Source organism: Elephantulus edwardii, unplaced genomic scaffold (assembly GCF_000299155.1).
Source record: "Elephantulus edwardii isolate Elephantulus edwardi_28Jun2011 unplaced genomic scaffold, EleEdw1.0 scaffold00002, whole genome shotgun sequence".
In the NCBI taxonomy this organism is placed as follows: Eukaryota; Metazoa; Chordata; class Mammalia; order Macroscelidea; family Macroscelididae; genus Elephantulus; species Elephantulus edwardii.
Window position 1 is genome coordinate 16,081,951 of NW_006399752.1, and position 21,058 is coordinate 16,103,008.

Here is a 21,058-nt window from a genome sequence, read left to right on the forward strand (position 1 = left end):
CAATATAAATGAAAGATTATATCAAACACAGTGTACACATATCAAACACTATGTATATGAATGAGTGTATGCAAACCAATACAAGAAGAAAAAAAAGCTTCAAAAGTTGTGTTTTTTAAAAAAAGCAAACCAAGTATTTAATGATAAGGAAGCAGTTAAAGACAGTATTTCCCAGATACTGGGAACCTATGCAACAACTATAAAAAATTTCTGTATTTATTGATATGCAAAGATTTTCAAGTACACTAGAGTCAGGATGATGAAGCTTCAACTCATATACTTTGGGGGGGTTTTCAGGAGTGGCTAGCCCTTGGGAAAAGACATCATGCAGGGTAAGGTAGAGGGGTCAGCAAAAGAAAGGAAGACCCTCAATAGATGGACCTGACATGTGATTGTATCAAAGGGTTTGAGCAAGGTGGGGGTCACGAGGACGGCGCCGGACAGAGCAAGGGTCCAAGCGGTTCTTCAAAGAGTTGCTGTGAGTTGTAGTCAACTCAGTGGCACTTAACTAATTTGTTAAAATGTATTTAGTATTTTTATAAATATTCCTGCAAAAAAGTCTCTGAGATAATAATGTAATATGTTAACAATGTCTCGAGATGATAGGAGGGATTTTTTAATTATACTTACGAATATTTTTTCCTATGATGACTATGAATTAATTGAATAGTTAAGAAATACACACATATATAAATCATCCCTTTTAGGTTCGTTGCAGTAATTAAAGTAATATAAGTAACGTCTCAAAGCCTATGTTGTTTTTAATAAAGGAGAGTGCAGTGCCTAGCCAGTAGGCCACTAGAGCTCCTGTTTTTTGTTGTTAGGTGTCATCACTATGAGTCGTTTATGACTCAACGGCACCTAACAACAAACAACAACAGGAGCTCTAGAGACCTACTGGCTAGAAACTGCACTGCAGTCCCAAAGGTATGCAATTTGAGGCCACCAGCTGCTCCACGGGAGAAGGATAGGCAATCTCCCCTGTGATTCTGCCTTGGAAAACCCGCGGGAGGGTCAGCTCTGACTCTACAGTGAACAACAAATAGTGGTGCAGTAAATAATGACTCCAGCTGTTGGCCAAACATTCAGCAATGCAAATTCATTAGATGTTTTATAGGAGAAATATGAGCAGTCTCCACCCATACGGATTTACAGCCTTGAAAGTGTGACAAATAGGATCATTATGAGTCAGAACCCACTCAACCGGACGAGGGTTTGTCATCATTGCTAGGAGCCCTGGTGGCAAAGTAGGCCAAGCATTGAGCTCCTAACTGCATTGTGAATGGTCTGAACTCATTCTGCCAGAGAAAGACGCGTCTACTAATCTTTGTAGCCTCAGAAGCAAAAGGGGCAATTCTACTCTGATAGAAATGGAAGGCACACCACATTAAAAGGATAGACATTTCAAGGATTCAAAATGAAAATTGAAAGGAGCTGCTAAAAGAAAAATATCAGGTGTCTTACAAACAATTTAGAGGTAAAGGTGAATAAAAATATTAATTGTGACAGTGTAATCACCAACTAGTTCAATATGTGTGTTTCCCCCCACATTCTAAAATAAGAATTATTATTATACTTTGTTTTAAACAAAAAATTTATTCTTTTTTTCATATTTTTTACTGTTCACTCATTAGAAATAAGAGTTTTTTTAAAATCCTTTGGGTATCATTTCAGTAAATAATGTAGGATACCCTTTTGTCAAAAGGTTAAACTCCATTATACTATTTTCTGATGTTTGCAATAAAGACTAAAATTAATGACAAAAACGAAATAATATTAATTATAGTTGTTTTAATGGTAGCTGTTTTCATTGATTATTACTATGCATCTTCCTTAAGCCAGTTTCCACTGAAGACTTTTCTCAGTATTTTGACAGTCATTCTCACTTAAGTATTATTCAATGAGAAACTCTCAAAGGGATTTCTGGATTATTCCACAAACTTTGCATGTTGTGTTGCATGCCATCAAGCCGGAACCAACTCATAGCTGACCCTTCAGTGCTTTCAGAAGCAGTAAATAACACAGGGAGGAGTACGGCCATCCTTCTGCAGAGCAGCTGGTGGATTCGAACTGAGTACCTTTGGGATTGCAGCATAGCTTTGTACCCCTAGACCCCCAGAGCATCTTCAAATTTTGCAAACTAAAGTTTAAACTTAAGAATTGAGGCATCTCTCTCCTAGCTGACATCATGGGTAAGAGAATGAACACAATCTTCTGGTGAGCAAAGAAATACTTTCTAATATTTTTCTTTAATCAACATATAAACATTTTTCTTAATAAAACTTTTATTAAGAAACTAATATGTTTTATTGACTGAACTTACCTTTCAGGCATTTCTTGCATTGTTGCAGGAATAAGTACATCGGTAAGAACCTTAATTATAACACAAGAGAGTTAGCATAAATCTTGACTATATCTCTATAAAAAGACCCTTTACCTACAACCAGGAGAAGATAAATAGATGAATGGGATCTTCTAAGAATCAAGTCCCTATACACATCCAAAAACTTCTCCAACAGGATAAAATGGGAAGCCACAGGCTGGGGAAAAGTATTTGATAATGATATATCAGATAAGGGATGTATATCCAGAATTTGTAAAATACTTGAGCACCACAACAAGATAAAGGTAAATAAGCCAATAGAAAAATGGGCACAGGATATGAACAGACACTTCACCGAAGAAGACATTCAGATGGCTAACAAGCACATCAAGAAATGTTCAACATCCCTAGCTCTAAGAGAGATGCAAATCAAGACGACTGTGAGATATCATCTCACCCCAGTCAGAATGGCAAAATTTAACAGAACAGCAAGCAACAAATGCTGGCGAGGTTGTGAAGGAACTGGAACCCTGATTCACTGTTGGTGGGAGTGTAAAATGGTGCAACCACTGTGGAAGGCAGTATGTCGCTTTCTCAAAAAGTTACAAATAGAGATACCATTTGACCCAGCAATTCCACTACTGGGAATAAAGCCCAAAGAGACCATAACTGACATCCAAGCAGATATATGAACACCCATGTTTATTGCAACTGTGTTCATAATAGCAAGGAATTGGAAACAACCTAAGTGCCCATCAACAAATGAATGGATAGAAAAGCTGTGGTAATTCACACAATGGAATACTATGCTGCATTGGAAAAACAAGGAACTCATGCAATATTATTCAAAATGGGTGACCTTGGAGGACATTATGCTGAATGAAGTATCTCAGTCACTAAAGGACAAATACTGCATGGTGCCACTGTTGTAAAACAGGACTGACCCCGGGGTCGGGGAGAGACTGAGAAAGATGGGTTCAATAATGTATACTGCATTGACACAGATGAGGGAGAAAACTGTTTAAAAGGGATATGTGATTAGGTATTTTTGTCATGACAGGAGTCTAGAGGGAAGGCTACATGGTGGAGTGGACCTGGGGGAGGGTTGTAAAATAATGAAAGAATTTTTCTTTTACTTTTCCAAGAGGGTAGTGTCCTAGGGGGGAGGGTTGGGAAGGGTGAAAAGTGCAACGATGAATGAATGAATGAATGAATGAATGAATGGAAATCCAAAGTCTCTGTAAATATTTACTGAAATTAAAAATAAATTTAAATAAAACAAAAAAAGACCCGTTAGTATCAATTATTTTTTTCTTACGAACTTCCTAGAGAATAACATGTTCATTCTTCTCTGAAATTATAGTTTTATTTCTTAATGAATATTTATATGAATTGATGGATAAAGGCAGGTGGGGCAAGAGATCTAGAATTTCGAGCAATTATGAATGTGGCAGTAACTTACTGGATACAGAGAGATAACAATTACAACAGAAAGAAAAGACTCGGAAATTAAAAGGATATACTCAACTCTAAAAGTCAGTTGACATGGTAGGTAGATTCTTGTAAGTAATAATAGAAAGAAAACATTAGGAAATGTTGATTACTCCAAGCTCAGGAGCTTAGATCGAATAAGAGCAACGGAAATCAATTACTTTGGATAATAAATTGAGTGAGTCAGCTTGGAGAAGAGAACAGATATCCACGAAAGATCTTTAAATAGACAGACATTAATCTACAAAAGCTGTGTAGTTTACTGGCAAAACGCACGGACCCTTCACGTATATTGTATATAACCAAATGCTGATTACTAATGGACTGGTTTTCCTACAGTCTACTGCTTTATGCAAGGAGCACTGATGGACAGTGCTTAAGCATTTGGATTTGAACCAAAAGGTCAACAGTTCAAACCCACCAGCTGTTCCATGGGAGAAAGATTTGATCTTCTGTGCCCATAAATATTACATCCTAGGAAATTCTGTCCGTTTCTACAGTACTGTTGCAGAAAATTTCTATGAGTTAGAATTGATTTGACAATAAACAATAATTAAAAAATACTGTTTATGGACAAAATATGGCTACTCCATAGAGGCTGAATGATGAAGACTTGTGTAGAAACAAAACAGAAGCTCATCTGCTACAGTCACACAATGGAATACTATGCAGCACGCAGGAGCAATGATTTTGAAAATTACTATATGGCATGGGAGAGGCTGGAGAGCATTATGCTAAGTGGACTAACTGAGTTTGTAAGGGCAAATTCTGCAAAAGATCATTATTGTAAAAACAGAAGGACTAGCAGTATGTGTACAAGTGTCCAAATGGAGGGTGCAAAGGAACTGTGGGTGGGGAGTAGGGGGAAATGATGGGGTTGCAGTTTGGTAGGTGGAAGGCAGGGTGAAGGAATTGGGGATCTGAAAAGATGGGGTAAGAGTGGGCATAAGCTGATGGTGATTGATTTTATAAAGCACAATATATGAGAATGATCATATAAAACACAAATTGAATGAAGGAATGTGTGAAACACAATGTTATGAATGAAACACAATGTACATGAATTTTGTATGCAACCCAATATAAAAGAAAAAGATTTAAAAATAAAAAAAAACCCCAAACCAGTTCATACTATCCTGCTTATCGTGCTCATCTTATCTCTGTAGTTCACAATGTTGTTCCTATGTACTGTTGCATTGACAATGACTGACAGTGGCCCTGCGTGTGAACAACAGATCAAAGCCTTGCCCTATTCTGCTCCATCTGCAAGGTCTCTGGCATGCTCCAGCCTGCTGTGGTAGTGACTGCGTCAGTGCATCTCACTGAGGGTCTTCCTGTCCAAGAGCAAACAGATGGCCCTCCATTTTCCATAGGCCACCATAAAGAGGATAGGCTAGGTTTGTTTAAAGAAGTTTAATGTTAAGGATCAAATGTGTCTCCTTAAAATATATGTTGGAATCTTAATCCCTATACTTGTAATTCTATTTGGAAAGAATTTTCTTCATTATAATGTTTTAGGTCACATAGAGTGATTTCTAAAATACAATCATTACTGACTTACAAAGAACAAATTAATCACTGACATACACACACGCATGTACACACACACCTGTGCACACACCCCTAAGAAGGTACATATATACCATGTGAGGTTCATCACCAAGAACCAAGTAATGTCCAGTGCTACCAGTTAGGAAGAAATCAATAGAAAGGAGACTTAGATTTGGGCTTTCGCACTTCAGAACTCTGAAAAAATATACGTCCTTCCTTGAAAGTCACCAGCTTATTGTGGTACTTTTGTTGCAGTAGCATCAAAACACCACAAACATTTAAACTTGAGAATTTTGTGTTGGACTCAAAAAAAGAAGGGCTGTGGTAATGGTTCATGTGGGTGCATGAGTTTCAGGAACTTTGTTAGCACCAATTCTTGGCCTCACCTCCTTTCTCTCTTCTGGCTACTTACTCATTGTGAAGTATCAATAGATAGTCTATTCGTGTAAATGATAACTCTTTGCACTTCACATAATGACTTTATTATTTGACTCAAGGAACCCCTGGTGATGTAATATGTTACAAGTTGGATTGCTAATTTAAAAGTCAGCAGTTTAAAATCTCCAGCGACTGAACAAGAAAAAAACAAAACAAAACAATGTAACCTGATTTAAAACCTCAGAACCCTGATGAGGTATTGAGTTGGAATCAACTGACAGTGAATTTGGTTTTCATTTATGGCTATTTGACCCAGAAAAAACACTCTTCTACCTCTTTTGTCCTGATTTGGCTCTAACTTGAACTCCAATTGGAGAATGTACTGTGTGAGAATCAAGAACTAAACAGAAAATGGAAACATGAGTTTCCTCACTGACTGCAGTGTAGAAATTCTTAGTATGAAAAATTGCTTCTGTACTCAAGTATACCTCATAAATAACTTGCCTCACTGCAAAGTTATGAAACTAAGAGTAATAATTAATTTAGGTTTTATTTCTAAAATGTTTAACAGAGTCCCAGACTGGCTTCACTTGCTCAGATTATTTTTTTAAGTAAAAAAAATTAATTTTTTTTTGTAAATGAACTAGTAGAAAATGAAAATAGGTTTTCCCTCATCCCACAACAGCTTAACAGACACAGTGTTATTTATTCTGAAATGCCCTAAACATTTAATAAAAATAGCTAAATTTTCATGTTTAGTAATTAAATCACATTTGAAATCATTTGCAGTTTTAATAAAAAATTTATATTATTTAATTCAGGTGTTTTTTATCAGAGAAAGAGTGTATTTCTAGCCAAAAAATAGCAAATTTGTAAAAAATATATTGTAAGAATAAATAGATTATGAATTAAAAAATATATGGCCCATTTTTTAGGACAATAAGAAGAGCTTACCTTATAAAGAATTGAGTCACAAACACAGAAAATATCAATGATAACAGGATTTTCAAGCATGGGAAGAAGATGGTCAGGCATTCCTTGCCAAAAATGTAGTAAGAAATGCTGGATCTATTTGTAGAACAAGAAGCATGGACGTTACAATTTTGTCTGAACATGAAAGCATATAAAAACCAGGACATGTGTATAAACATGTGTATCTAAGCATTCTTTGTCATCCTTACCTCTTCAAAATTTCCATTAATTGCATTGTCCAGGATGCACTGACAGTGAGTCTTATACATCATTATGAGAGTATCAACCTAAGTTAAAAAGAGAGAAAGTTTAACCAACACATCCCTTTAAGAGCTCCTTCACTTGTTCATTCACTCAATGTGCCTGTTTTAAGCTGCTGCTATGTATCAGGATTTGTTTTCGGTACTGAGATATCAAAGATGAAAGGCACGTAATTTGACTGTTATAGTACAGCATGAAGAAAAAGATACTCTTGTGACAATGTAGATTATGTGCTGTTTCTACTTGAAAGATCTGCAGTTCAAATCTACAAATTCTTCTCAGGGAAAAAAATGGGCAGTGCCCCCCCCATAACAATTGGCAGTCTTGGAAGCTTAATGAGGGGCAATATAAGTCAGAATCAATTCTATGTTGGTAGGTATGGGATTTTTTCTATGATAAGAACAGTGAATAGCTTAACAGGATGTTACATACAAATGCAATAATTGTGATCTTCTAACCAATAAAATGACCTTTTATTAGGAAAGTAAACTAAAAATGGTAAATATATTCAGTTTTCATACAGCTTGAGGTAACTATTTATTTGTCTTTATCAGGTAGACGCTTGAAATACTATGGCACAGTAGCTTCAAGTTTTGGTTCTAGACCTGTCTAAATAAGAATACTTATAAATTGTAAGGTTTTTCACACAGAGTACAAAACAATGCTAGGTAAGCATAAATCACTTTCTCCCTGAACCTCGGGTTTTTACATATTTACGTTGGTGTTGTTTTGGTTAGGTATCAGAGTTGGCTCTAACTCATAGCAACCCTATGAATAACAGATCTGAACTCTGCTCTATCCTGCACAACCCTCAGGACACGCTCGAGCCCATCGCTACAGTCACTGTGTCAATCGATCTTGATGAGGGTCTTGCTCTTTCTCTGACCCTGCACTTTTCCAACATGATGGAATTCCCCCCCCCAAAGACTGACCCTCTTAATAACATGCACAATAATAAACTTTATGTGTTTGATTAACTCTGTTTTATTTTAGTAAGTAGTCATCTGTTGTTGTTAAGTTCAGTCTAATCGAGTATGACTCATTGAACAAAAGATCTGAACCTGTTCTATCCTGCGCCATCCTCACACTTCCTGATACACAAGAGCCCAATGTGGCAGTCACCACGTCAGTTCACCTGGTTGATGGTCTTCCTCTCCACCAACCATCTACTCTTCCTAGCATCATGTCCCTCTCTAAGGAACAGCCTCTCCTAGCAACAAAGCCTCACCATTCTTGCCTCCAAAGAGCAATCCTGCTGCACCCTCTCCAAGACATGTCTGTTTGTTCTTTTGGACATCCATGGGATGTTCAGTGATATTCTCCAATACCAAAGCTCAAAGGCATCAATTTTTCTGTCATCCTTATTCACTCTCCAGCTTACAGATGCATAGTAAGTGATAGGAAAGACTATATCCTGAATCAGACGCACTTTAGTCCTCAAACTGACATCATTACTCCTCAATAATTTGGAGATCCCTAACTGCAGATTTTCCCAATGCAATATGTTTCCTTATTTCCTGACTGTTAGTACTAAGCATGTTAATTGCAAGATGAAGTTTGCTGACAGTTTCAATCTCTTCTCCATTTATCAGATGTTGCCTATTGGTCCAGTGGTAAGAATCTTTGTTTTCTTGACATTCGGATGCAATCCATACTGAAGGCTGAATTCACTAATCTTCTATAACAAATGCTTCAAGCCCTTCTCACTTTCAGCAAGCAAGGTTGTATCATCTGCCTAACACAGGTTATTGATGAGTCTCTTTCCAATCTTGATGCCTCTTTATACAGCTTCTCAGATAATTTGCTCAGCATTAAGATTAAATAGGTATGGAGAGAGAATACAACCCTGACACACTTCCTCCTCAATTTTGAACCATGCAGTGTTCGACTGCTGTGTTTGCCTGGTCCAGGTATAGGTTCCACATGAGCACAATAAAGTTCTCTGATACTCCCATTCTTCTCAACATCAGTCATAACTTGATATAATCCACATAGTCAAATGCCTTTGCATAGTCAATATAGCACAGACATTCTGGTATCCCTTACTTTCAACCAGGATCAATCTATTGTTAGTCATCTAGCACTTCACAAAGAGACTGTGGTTAGTACTGGTGAAGATACCTATATGAAAACAGACTAAACGTGATGATTACAAAGTGTTCTCTTTTTTTCCATGCTCTCTCTTTCTCATACCTATTTTTCCATAAATATTTACAGAGTAAATTTCTTCATATGTTTGCATGCAAACAGTCTGTCCCACAAAAGTGACCAACAAAACCCTCTCATAAAACTCTGCTCCCTGAAGTCCCTCATATTGGTACAGATTTCCTACACACTTTTACTGGCAGTTTTTCAAATCTAGAATCACAGTATCATGTACTGAATTTATAAGGTAAACGTACTTTTTATATACTTGAGAAATATGATGAGAAAAATAAGTAGAAAATGAAAATATATTTTAGAAAGCATGTTTGGAATCAGCAACTGAGAATTCTTTTTCATATTCTAACCAGGTGACTTGTCATGGTGACTGTCAGATGGGCTCTAGTGTGTCAGGAAATGTGAAGATGATGCAGGTCTGGATGGGGTTGAGATCTGTTGTTCACAGGGTCACTATGAGTTGTTCTTGACTTGACAGCACCTAACAACAACAATGATTCTTAAACTAAGAGCATGTTTTCTCTTCAGAATGAACTCTGGAAGTTGCTATGTATCTCTACTTTCCTATCAGGTTTTAAAAATCAATATTCTACTATTTTTTTCCATTTTGATACAGAACATTCTCTTAAATTAGTTGTGGAGTTTATCGTTCATATGACGTTTCTAGCCATCGTTTAACTTTACCATGTAGATACATGGGAATTAATATGCTAAAGGACATGTTAGCCTATCCATGAGTGGACAGGCTATCTTCCAATCTATAAGAAGATTGGCTAGTCTCACCAATCCACAAGGGATTTGCTAGTCTCATCATTCAATGGAGCACTCCAGCAGGAGGAGGAGAGGCCTCTCCACCATTGGCAAAGAAACCTCACCACCAGGAAAAACACGGCCATGGCTGAACTAGAAACCTGAAGTGCAACGGGACCTTGGGACTGCTACACCATTGGAACCACAGCTAAGAGCCTTTTTCTAAGTTTGCTGGACAACCAAAAAAATATAATTTCCAGGCTAAGACTAAGAGGAGGAACCAATATTGGCAGGACCAAACACTTTAAGTAACACTAGCCTAAAGCCATGAGCCTAAAGGCTGGGGTGGCTGCATGCACATTTCAAAAGCTGTCCTGGCTGTATTCTGCTACTAATCTGGACTGTAAACTTTTGAATTCCCCAACATTGTTCTCTGTGGTCTGTGAGCTACAGCATTGTATTTTGGACCCAGTAAAGCAGTAAGATTTATGTTGAGATGAGCAGAAAGAAGTATGGAAGCATGGCGTGCATGCCTGACCTCATGGGAATGGATTTTGTCTTACTGATGCTGTTGATGGGCCAGTTCCCCTTTGTGAAGCCAGTAAAGATCAGCCTTGGTCTTTATTCTTTACTCTTGGTTCTTATGCAACCCTTGCTGGTTTTTCCAGTAATACAAGTATAAATTGGTTAATCTATTTTTGTACCTCGGACTCAAATATTATGAATCTCAAGTCAAATGTTAATGAAATGTGTATTTTAGTTGAACAACAACAAAACACAATGTAGTCTCCAATTTTGCTGTTAGTCAACCAACAGATATCCCAAAACAACTCTAAAGTGTGAATATAGAACAACTAGGAGATTTTATTCCAATGGCAGCAAAAAGATATACTCAGGGTTATTCAGAAATAAATCTTCTGAAAATGTCTCTTTGTCATTTTTTAAAAAAAAAAAATTGTAGTGTAAGAAAGCATTGATTTTTAGAATTGAGAGAACATTTTGTCATCATCATATGCGATCCTTGTTTCCACCTAAGATTTTTGTGAGTACCAAACACGTGTGTTAGATTAGCTCTATTTCATTTCAGTAAGTAGAAATCCAGGACCTCTCTAAGAGACTTTGCTTACAGATTAAAATATCTAGATGAAAACAACGACTACACATGATGATCACAAAATGTCCTTTCAGTTCTAAAAACCAATGCTTTCATACATTCTCATTTTTTTAAAAGCTGTCGAAGAGACATTGTCAGAGGACTTAATTTATAAATAATCCTCGATACCGTTTTTTGTTGCCATTGCTATAAAGTCTAAGGTTAAGAGACCTCCTAATTTTTCTACTTCCACACCTCTAGATATGTCTTGGAGAAGGTACAGCCAGAGTGCTTCTCAGAGGTGAAGATGATGAAGCTTTATCTCACATACTTTGGACATTTTGGTAGGAGAGGTTGTTGCTTGGAGAGGGGCATCATGCTTGAGAAAGTGGACGGGTGGCGAAAGAGAGGAATACCCTCGACCAGGTGGGTTGACACCATGACTGTGGAAATGGACTTGAGTGTCAGAGATTATGAGGATGGTACAGAATAGGGCAGTATTTAGAACAGTTGTTCACAGGGCTGCTAAGAGTTGTACTTGACTCAAAGGCAGCTAACAACAGAGGGTTGTTGTTGTTTTTTTTTTAATCTGTTAACTAATAGCATAACAGGTTTCTACATATTTTTTTAGTTGTTGTTCTACTAAAATCTACATTCATTCACATTTGTGTTGATATTAATAACATTTGAGTCCACATTCATAGTTCACACTTTTGAGGTATAAAGACAGATTAACCAACTTCTACCTTAAAGTCTGAAAGTGTTCTGTATCAAAACAGAAAATAATTATAAAATATTGATTTTAAAAATATGATAGCAAAGTAGAGATGCACAGTCTCACAAACTTTGGACATGTTGATACGAAAGAATATTCCTTGAAGAGGGATATCATGCTTGGAAAGGTGGACCCATACGAATACTGTCTTCCTTGGAATAATAAAGGTGTTTTAAATAAAAAATAGCCTTGTAGGGTTTATTTTTATCACCTCCTGATTAAGCAGAGAAGGTAAATAGTTAATTGGAAAGTGTTTAATCAATGTTAGTAAACACTGATGACTCATATAAATTAGTCAATTATGTTTGATTATGCAGATTTCTGACTGCTTCCTGCAAGTGCTCTGATAGTCTAGTAAACTGAGATATGGAACCAACGTATCAGAAAATCAATAGAAAGGTATCGTTAAGTGGTACCTTGTCTTTAGAAATGCATCCTTGATACACAAGGTGTTGGGCACTTGGAAATTCTGGAAGAAGTGTTCCAGTTTTCGAGCTCAGTGAGTATTTCCGAGTGAAGCCACCCTTGGGGAAAAAGAAATGAAAAGAAATAAATCATTATCAATTATATGGCGCTAAAATACAGTTCTAATAAAATAAAACCCTATAGAATTGTTTTCTTCTTTCCACAAAGCATGCAAAATTTAGGGATTCAATTAAGCTGTTTAAATCATGTAACTAAATAAATGAGTTGTTATTATAACAGAACTATTGTTTATAAACCATAAAAAGTTTCATATTTTATATGGCTTTAGAATTTTAAAGATTTTTAATTTTGTTTCCATTTTGGTAGCTCTCAGAAATTTAACATCATAATTGTCTATGTCTTAAGTTTCAGAAAGTTTACCTTGAAAAATATTTTAAGAAAAACAATGTATTTAAACTTTGTAAAGAAATCAGAATAATATTTTTTTTAAAATATAACTATTATAAGAGGATTCAGATATTGTTAAAATCAACCCCTTTATTTATGGATAAGATAAATAATATGGTGAAAAATAATGTAATTTTGCTGCATCAGAATAATGAGTGGGAGAATTGTGATTATTGTCAGAGTTTTCTTTATCAATCAACTTCACTCTTCTACCCATCCTTCCCCTACTACCCTAAGTTCAGGTAGTTGTTGTCTTGTCTGTTCTCTTTGGGAAAACACATCTCTAGGAGTGTTTCAGAAAAAATCAAAGAAAATGGCAAAAAAGTAATATGTAATGCTTTTGAGGATTCCTAGTTGTGTAGTTGTTAAATATTTGGCTGCTAACTGAAAGATGAGAAGTTTGAAGCCATCAGCTCCTTCAAGGAAGAAAGGCAGGGCAGTCTATAGTATTTCTACTCAGTCCTATAGGATTGCTGACACAGAATCAATTTTATAGCAATGAGTATTGTGCTTATGGGCCTTAAGAAACACAGAGAGAGGGAATGCATATCTATGACAGAAATAGAATGTAGGAAACTCTGTCTCCTTCAGCATAACAGATCGCTCTTGCCCTATAAACAAAAACTTAATAAACTAAGTGTAATAAAAATTTGGGTAAAGAATTAAATGCTAAATATGGTAAAGAAAGTAAAATTTTCATGTCAACGACTGGATTGCAGTCTTTTAGCTTTTCCACATCTGGACTTTTCATGTGTATTAGTCTCTGTTACATTAAAAGGTTTATCAAACAAAAGATTAATTACAATATAGAGAGCTTGGGTTTCCACCCTAATTAACTTTCAGTCTTCTTATTTCCTTGAACATTTAAGTGGTAAATGGGGACAGAATCGGGATAAAGTTTGTAAGCATTGATTTCTTACTGGCTGATTCCAAGTATTTAACAAATTTTATTTAAAAATATAGTAGAAATCAATTTATTTCTGTTTAGGTTTTAATTATGGATAGAAAATAGCTTATTCTGACTAAATACTTTTTAAAATTAATAAACAACTCCATAAATTAATAATATTCATAAAGTTAACATGATAGCACATAATATACACTTAAACTCCAATTTTAGAAAATTTGCTAATTTTTTATATCTCTCTCTTGGATGTAAAATCATATTCTTTAATCCCAAAATGTAATTTAGTGAGATGGGATGGAAAATACAGAAAAATAAAAAAAGAAAATGATAATACATAATATAATATTAAAATTAAGACTACAGATACAATCTTATATTCATTAAAGACATATTATTAGTAAACAAAAATATTTTCACAAAGAAAAATGTCCAGAAGATTTAATAGGTGAAATTTATCAAACATTCAACAAACAGATAATTTCCAACTTATAGTATGTCTCTCAGAAAATAAAAACAGAATTAATATTTTGCAATTCATTTTCTAAGATTAAAGTTATACAAATATAGAAACAGTAGACCAATGTTACTGTATTTATAAAAGTGCCAAACAAAATATTAGCATATCATATCCAGCAATGTACAAGAATGATGATAGCAAAGTTGATTTTAAAATATTAACAGAAAAAAAGGAGAATATAATGTATTATATAATCATTTTTAATTGATGCAGAAAAGGATTTATTAAAAATCTAACTACCATTTAGTATATTCGCATGAAAATTTTTAAGGCAGAAATAGAAGAAAACTTTCTTAGTCATCTAAATATCTATTAAAAACCTATGAAAATATGCTCAATGACAAAATATAACAAACATTCTCTTTAAAATCATGGACAAGATAAAATTTTCCACTTTCATCATTTTTATTCAACACTGTACTAAAGTTCCAAGGTCAGAAAATATAATGAAAGATTAAAGGCTGAAAAGAAAAAAAATTAGCATTACTTGCAATTAATGTGATTTATTACACAAAAAACCTTTACAATTAACAAAGAGTTTTTAGAAAAGTTGATAGATATAAGATCACTTTAAAAGTCAGCTTTCTCTTTGGACAAGAACAAACTGGGAGGAGGGTAGAGTGAATAGTGCAACAAGGAATGAATGGAAACCCAAAATCTCTGTAAATGTTTATGAAAATTAATAAAATATAGAAAAAAAAATAAAAGTCAGCTTTCTAATATTAAAAACATATAATTTTTTAAAAACTTTGTAGAAAAAATAAATAGCCAATCTTTCAGAATAAATGTGACAAAAGATATGCACAATTTTAATAAAAATATTCTGTGTTATCAAAAGATATTCTAAAAGTTATTAATCAAAGATGTTTTAAGTTATTAATCAAAACATTAATTATGAACATGTCAATTCAACACACATTTCTTTCTTTCTCTGATTAATTCCAATCAAAACCTCAACAGAATTTTCTGTGAAGTTTGGTAGACTGATTGTAAAATGTATGTGAAAATACAAAGGATCCAGAGTAGGCAAGACACTCTAAATTAAAAAAAAAAAGACACTGACTATAGAACTTGCATGATCCAATGTCAAGGAAATAATACATACATACATACACACATACATACATAAATAAATCACTTGTGATGAGTCATCTAATATGTAACTATTCTACTTGCCTGAGGGGCTATCCAAAGAAAGATCTCCCATCAGAAAAATACAGATAATCATAAATACCAAAATTATATTCAAATTATCACACAATTAAGCCACTGATACTCTTTCAATCTTAGGAGTAGCAAAACTGAAAATGTCACTCAGTACAAAGAATTCTTGTGCCCTGCTAAAATGAATATAAATTGATATAACCACTTTGGAAAATAGCCTTTGTCTTAAATGAAATTAAAAATCAAACCAGCTGTCATCAAGTCAATTTGATTCATAGACATATCCTAGTTAGTAAAAAGAATTCCACTTCTGAATATGTAACTTTTACAATTTATTCAATGGAATAAATAATACATTGTAATATTTCCATATACTAGAAATACTGTAAAATAGTATTAATAAAGGAACACAATATAGATGAATCTAAAACAAATTATGCTAAGTGACATAAGTAAATCACAAATATGTTATATGACAACTAAAAAAAAAGGTGAGGAAAGATTTATATACAAACTAAATCTTAGATGGGAGAGAGTAAAATTAAAATAATTTTTTAAAAATTAAAAAATTGGGTGTAGGTAAGGGCAATAGACAATAAAAGTTTGATTAGACATCGTAACAAAAATTAATTCTATTTATCGCCTATAATTATTTTAAAACAAAAGGCCTAGGAACAATTGAAGAAAAAATAATTATATGTAACTTTTACTCAAATTAAGAAAAATAAAAATATGTATATATATTCTTCCCAGTAAAAAATATCTAGGAATGCTAAGGGGGAAACTGTATTATTGTTGTTAGGTTGAATAGAGTCAACCTTTAACTTCTAGGAGTGACAGGATTTTCTCAGCTGTACTCTTTTACTGAAATAAGTCTCCAGGTCTATCTTCCATAGTAGACCTGTTACTTGAGTTTGAACTGCCAATTTTTTGGTTAGCAGTTGAGCACTTAACTGGTGTTACCACCAGGGCTCCTAAGGCACAAAGGACACCTTTTAGTACATCTTTTTAAAAAATCATAGTGCAAAGAAAATTGTAATGGATTCAATTTCTTAGAATATTTTAACAATTGTGTACAAAAATGACATAAATCAAATAATAATATAATTCTCATAATACTTAACACATTCACAAGAAAGAGATACTGATAAATTAGAACAAAGGAAAATATGTTGATCTTAATTCTAATAATAGATTTCTCTTTTAATTGTACTAAAGGAAGTACAAATCAAAGGCCAACTAATTTTTCTTTCTCTTTCTCAACTGATGTTATTCAATATTCTTGGGTGAACTATTAAGAATCTTATTTCCAAAAGAAAGTAAGACAGAACCTATAGAAAAGAAACAAATATAATTAGAAGGCAAGAGGGTCTGATTTATGAGAAAAGATGAAAGGAGTTAAACTTCATGACTTGGCTTAAGTGATGACTAAAGGGGACTATGATAACAGTGTACAAATATTTGAAAAGCATACACCAAGGAGGGGGGATTTGTTATTTATCTTGGTACAAAGTTGTTCAACTGGCCATGGAGGATTGATGTTAAGAAGGAAAACTCAGGCTATCAGGAAACTTTCTGGTTGAAAGGTATAAAATCAAGTGCCTTAATCCCTAAGAAATGATGGTAACTTCCTTTGGCAATTTAAAGCATTATTGGGACCCACAGTCGATTTGGCCCACAGAGTGGACAGAGAAGCTTTCTTTTGCCAGGCTGGACAAAGTATTAGAATGTGTTTTGTTTGTAGACACTTCAGTGTTCTTGAGAATAGAAACTGAAGGAGAACTTGAGATTTCCTTTTGAAGCATGACTTAATGATGTTAACAGATGCTTATATACTAATATTCATATGGGGAGCTCTGGTTGTTTAGTGATATTTGCACACCAAAGTAAAGGCATGTGTTTAGAATCCAAAGATGGACAATCTCCTCCTGTGTCACTTCCTACCTCTGAAAACTCACTGGAAGGTCAGCTTTCAGTAGGTTCTGATTCAAATGCACATAACAACAACAAAAATATTAATCCGTTATGCATATTAATATGTGACTATTTGGCCTAGTGGAAAGAAGCTGCACTGCAATCCCAAAGGAATGCAGTTCAAGGCCACCAGCTGCTCCTTGGGAGAAAGATGGGCAATCTCCTCCCATGTGATTAACTATCTCTGAAAATCCTCAGGAGAGTCAGCTATGGGTCGGTTCCCACTCAAAGATACACAACTTTTTATTATATAATTATTATAAGTTGATTGAAACCAACATGATTCCATTTTGCCGACCTCCTGGTCCTACCAGAATATGGTTGTGTGATCCAGGAAATAGTAAATCTCTTAATTAATGTTTACCCCTAGACACAGTTTTATGACCTGCCCCAGGAGGTAGTGGATAGCCAAAACCAGATGTGGTGGACAAATAGAAAATGACCCCAGGCCCTTGAAATTGCTGTGACCACCCCGATCAGGCCAAAGCAGAATGGAAACATATCCTGCTCCTCTCTTTATCAGGGCTGACGGCCACTTTCCCTGAAGCGCATGCACATCTTAAAGAAAGCATGTTTGCCATACACTCGGCTAATGTTGTTTTTGGACTTCGTAGTGAGTTTGGACCTTTCAACTACTGTATAGTCTTATTGCAGAATTTATTCCAACTCAGCATCCCTGTAGGACAAAAGGAACTAATCTGTAGATTTTCCAAGGACATTATCTTCATATAGCTTGCTTCCGGAAACCCTATGAACCTGGAGAGAGGATGAAAGGCACCCAAGCGTCGAGGACTGTCCTTCGTAGGATCCCTATGAGTCTCCTGCGACTCGACGGCACTTAACAACAACAACAACAACATCAACATAGAGAGAGATCAGCTGGCCCAGTGGACAGAAAGCGATGCTACCAAGCCAAAGGTGGGTGACTTTTAATCCATGGCCCTCGGGCCAGTCTTTCATTGTTTTTGTTCAGACATTCCTCTAGGTCGTATAGCCCTGGTGTACAAGTTGCCGTACTGTGGTCACTTTTGGTTACTGTGAGGCTGAACACTGTGACGCTTATGTGTCAAATGCGTTAATGGTTGGTTACCCAAGGCGCACAGAGAGTGGGGTGGAGCTCCCCGATGAAAACAAGCTTGGAAGGAGGAGTGGCATCCACTTCCATAATAGCTTGCCTCCGGAAACCCTACGAACCTGGAGAGAGGATGAAAGACACCCAAGAGTTGAGGACTCTCCTTCATAAGGTCACTATTAGTAGCCTGTGACTCAACGGCACTTAACAACAACAACAATATTATCTTCATGTAAGCTGACTAAACACATTGTTCTCCCATGAAGCAGCTGGTGAGTTCAAACTACAGATCTTTTGGTTAGCAATCATACTCCTAACTACTGTGCACTTGGGCTCATTTACATATACCTACAGCTGGAGACCTGGAGAGGGTGGAACCATGTTACTTTTCTAGAGGCAAAAATTTTGAAGCTCCATTTCACATACTTTGGGTATACCTGGTTGAGAAGAGTTATTTTTCTGCCATTGCTTCCACCTCAACAGATGTTTAAACTACAGCCTAAAAGGAAAATCTGAAACTACTAAAGAGAAGCTTCCTGTCACAAAATTTCTAAATCACCATGTGTTTGAATTAAGCCTTTCTTTCCAGTTTTAATGGTGGACTCACAGCTTCTCTTCAGGACCACTACCTCCACCCACTGCCTAAGTGATATTCGGCTCTCAACTTCCTCCCTTTCATATTTCCAGTCACAACTAGGACAATAGGCAACATCCTAATAGATCAAGAAAAGATTGAAGTTGTCAACTTGATTTTGCTTGGATCCACAATCAACAACCTTTGCACCACCAGTCATGAAATCAAAAGACCTATTGCTCTGAATAAATCTGCTGCCAAGATCTCTCTGCTCTCTAAGGTGTTAAGGAACAATCTTAAAGACTAAGGGGCACCTGATTCAAATCATGGTCTTTTCCGATACTTCTTATGCATCTGAAAGTTGGACAGTGACTAAGAAAGACAGGAGATTAATTGATGCCTTTCAGTTGTGGTGCTGGAGAAGAGTACTGACTATCCCATGGACTGACAAAAGAACAAACACGCCATGAAGAAAGTGCAACCGGGGTACTCTTTGGAGGCAAAGATGGTTAAGCTGCATTTCACAATTTTTGGACATGTTGTTAGGAGGGACCTGTCCCTGGAAAAGGACATCATATTTAGGCAGGTAGAGGGTCAATAAAGAAAGGAAAACTTTCAACAAGACAGATTTACAGTGACTATTGGCACAGGACAGAGCAGAGTTTAGGGCTGTTGTACATAGGGTCACTATGAGTTGCAAGCGACTCGACGGCACATAACAACAACAACAATAGCAATGGGCTCAAGTGTATCAGCCGTGATGAGGATGGCACAGGACAGGAAAGATTCAGATCCATTGCTCATGGGCTTGCTATGAGTCACAGTCCATTCGATACACCTAACAACAACAACAATAATCACTCATTGGTTCTGTTTCAAAAACATTGCAACATCAGTGTAGTCATCCTTCAAAATTATATTTCACGTTCTCCTCCTACTATCATCTTGAACTAAATTTTCTACATTCAATGCTGCTCTTCATTTATGTTACAAATGAATGCAATCCCCATCCTCCACTGAAAATGCGCTCCTGAAAGTCATTAATTAGTCTCTATTAACATTTCGATAAAGCATGCCAGTGGTGCAGTAGTTAAAATAGAGCTCTGGTGGCTTAGTGGCAAGAAGCTGTGCTGCAAATCCCTAAGGCACACAGTTCGAGGCCACCAACTGCTCAGCTGGAGAAGGATGAGCAATCTCCTCCCGTGGAATTAACTGCCTCTGAAAACCTGCTGAAGGATCAGATATGAGTCAGTTCAGACTCACCGATACAACAACAACAATTTTAGTTTGTTTGGCTCCACAATCAGCACTCTTGGTATCAGCAACCAGGAAATTAAAAGACGAATTGCACTGGAGAAGTCAGCTGTCAGGGACCTCTCCAGAGTACTGAAGAGCAATGATGTCAGTCTGGAGACCACTGTGTGCCTAATCCAGGCCATAGTCTCCTTAATTGCTTGCTATGCATCAGAGAGCTGGACGATGACTAGGGATGATAGAAAGATAATTGATGCCTTTGAGCTATGGTGCTGGAGAAGAGTGTTGAATATACTGTGGACTGCTAGGAGAACAAACAGTTTCATTCGAGAAAGGGTGAAGCCAGGCTGCTCCTTGGAGGCAAGGATTCTAAAGCTTCGTCTGACATACTTTGTGCATGTAGCAAGGAGAGACCAGTTCTTGGAGAGGGACAGAGAAAGAGAGGAAGATCCTTGATGAGATGGATTGATTTGGTGACTTGGGTAATGAGGGTAGGTGTGTCAGAGACAGTAAAATTGGACCAGGACAGAACAGGTTTCAGGGTTGTTTTACATAGGGTCACTGTGAGTAGCAAGAAACTCAATGGCACATAATAATAACAATTAAAAAAACTATTTCCCTAGATCCTCTCTGTCCTTATCTTTGATGACTTCTCAACACTATTAAATAGTCATTCCCTTTTATTGAAATGATCATGCCCTTCTCTTGGCTTCTGTAAGACCGTATTTTCCTTGACACAGGGATTGCAGCAAAGGGCTCAAGTATATCCATAATGATGAGGATCACACAGAATAGGAGAAGTCTCAGGTCTGGTGTTCATGAGTTCCACTTGACTTGACAGAACCTAATAGCAACTTCTTACCTCTCTTCAATTACTGTACTGATTCTCTTTTGCTCTTCCTCACTTATCACAACTCTTTTCTAGGAATCTCCTCTTCTCAGTCATTTTCATTCCTTTAGCATTTCTAT

At 36.0% G+C, this 21,058-nt stretch overlaps 1 protein-coding gene across 1 annotated transcript in view; it reads right to left on the minus strand.

The window, feature by feature from the left end:
• The window catches only part of RFX6 (regulatory factor X, 6), a 71,597-nt gene that overhangs the window by 16,801 nt on the left and 33,738 nt on the right, over positions 1-21,058 (minus strand). Inside the window, exons 7-10 of the mRNA XM_006879007.1 lie at positions 12,171-12,278; positions 6,925-7,002; positions 6,698-6,811; positions 2,324-2,373 (exon numbers count right to left, since the gene is read on the minus strand). Coding sequence (XP_006879069.1) covers positions 2,324-2,373; positions 6,698-6,811; positions 6,925-7,002; positions 12,171-12,278 — 350 coding nt within the window. The remainder of the gene's footprint in view (positions 1-2,323; positions 2,374-6,697; positions 6,812-6,924; positions 7,003-12,170; positions 12,279-21,058) is intronic.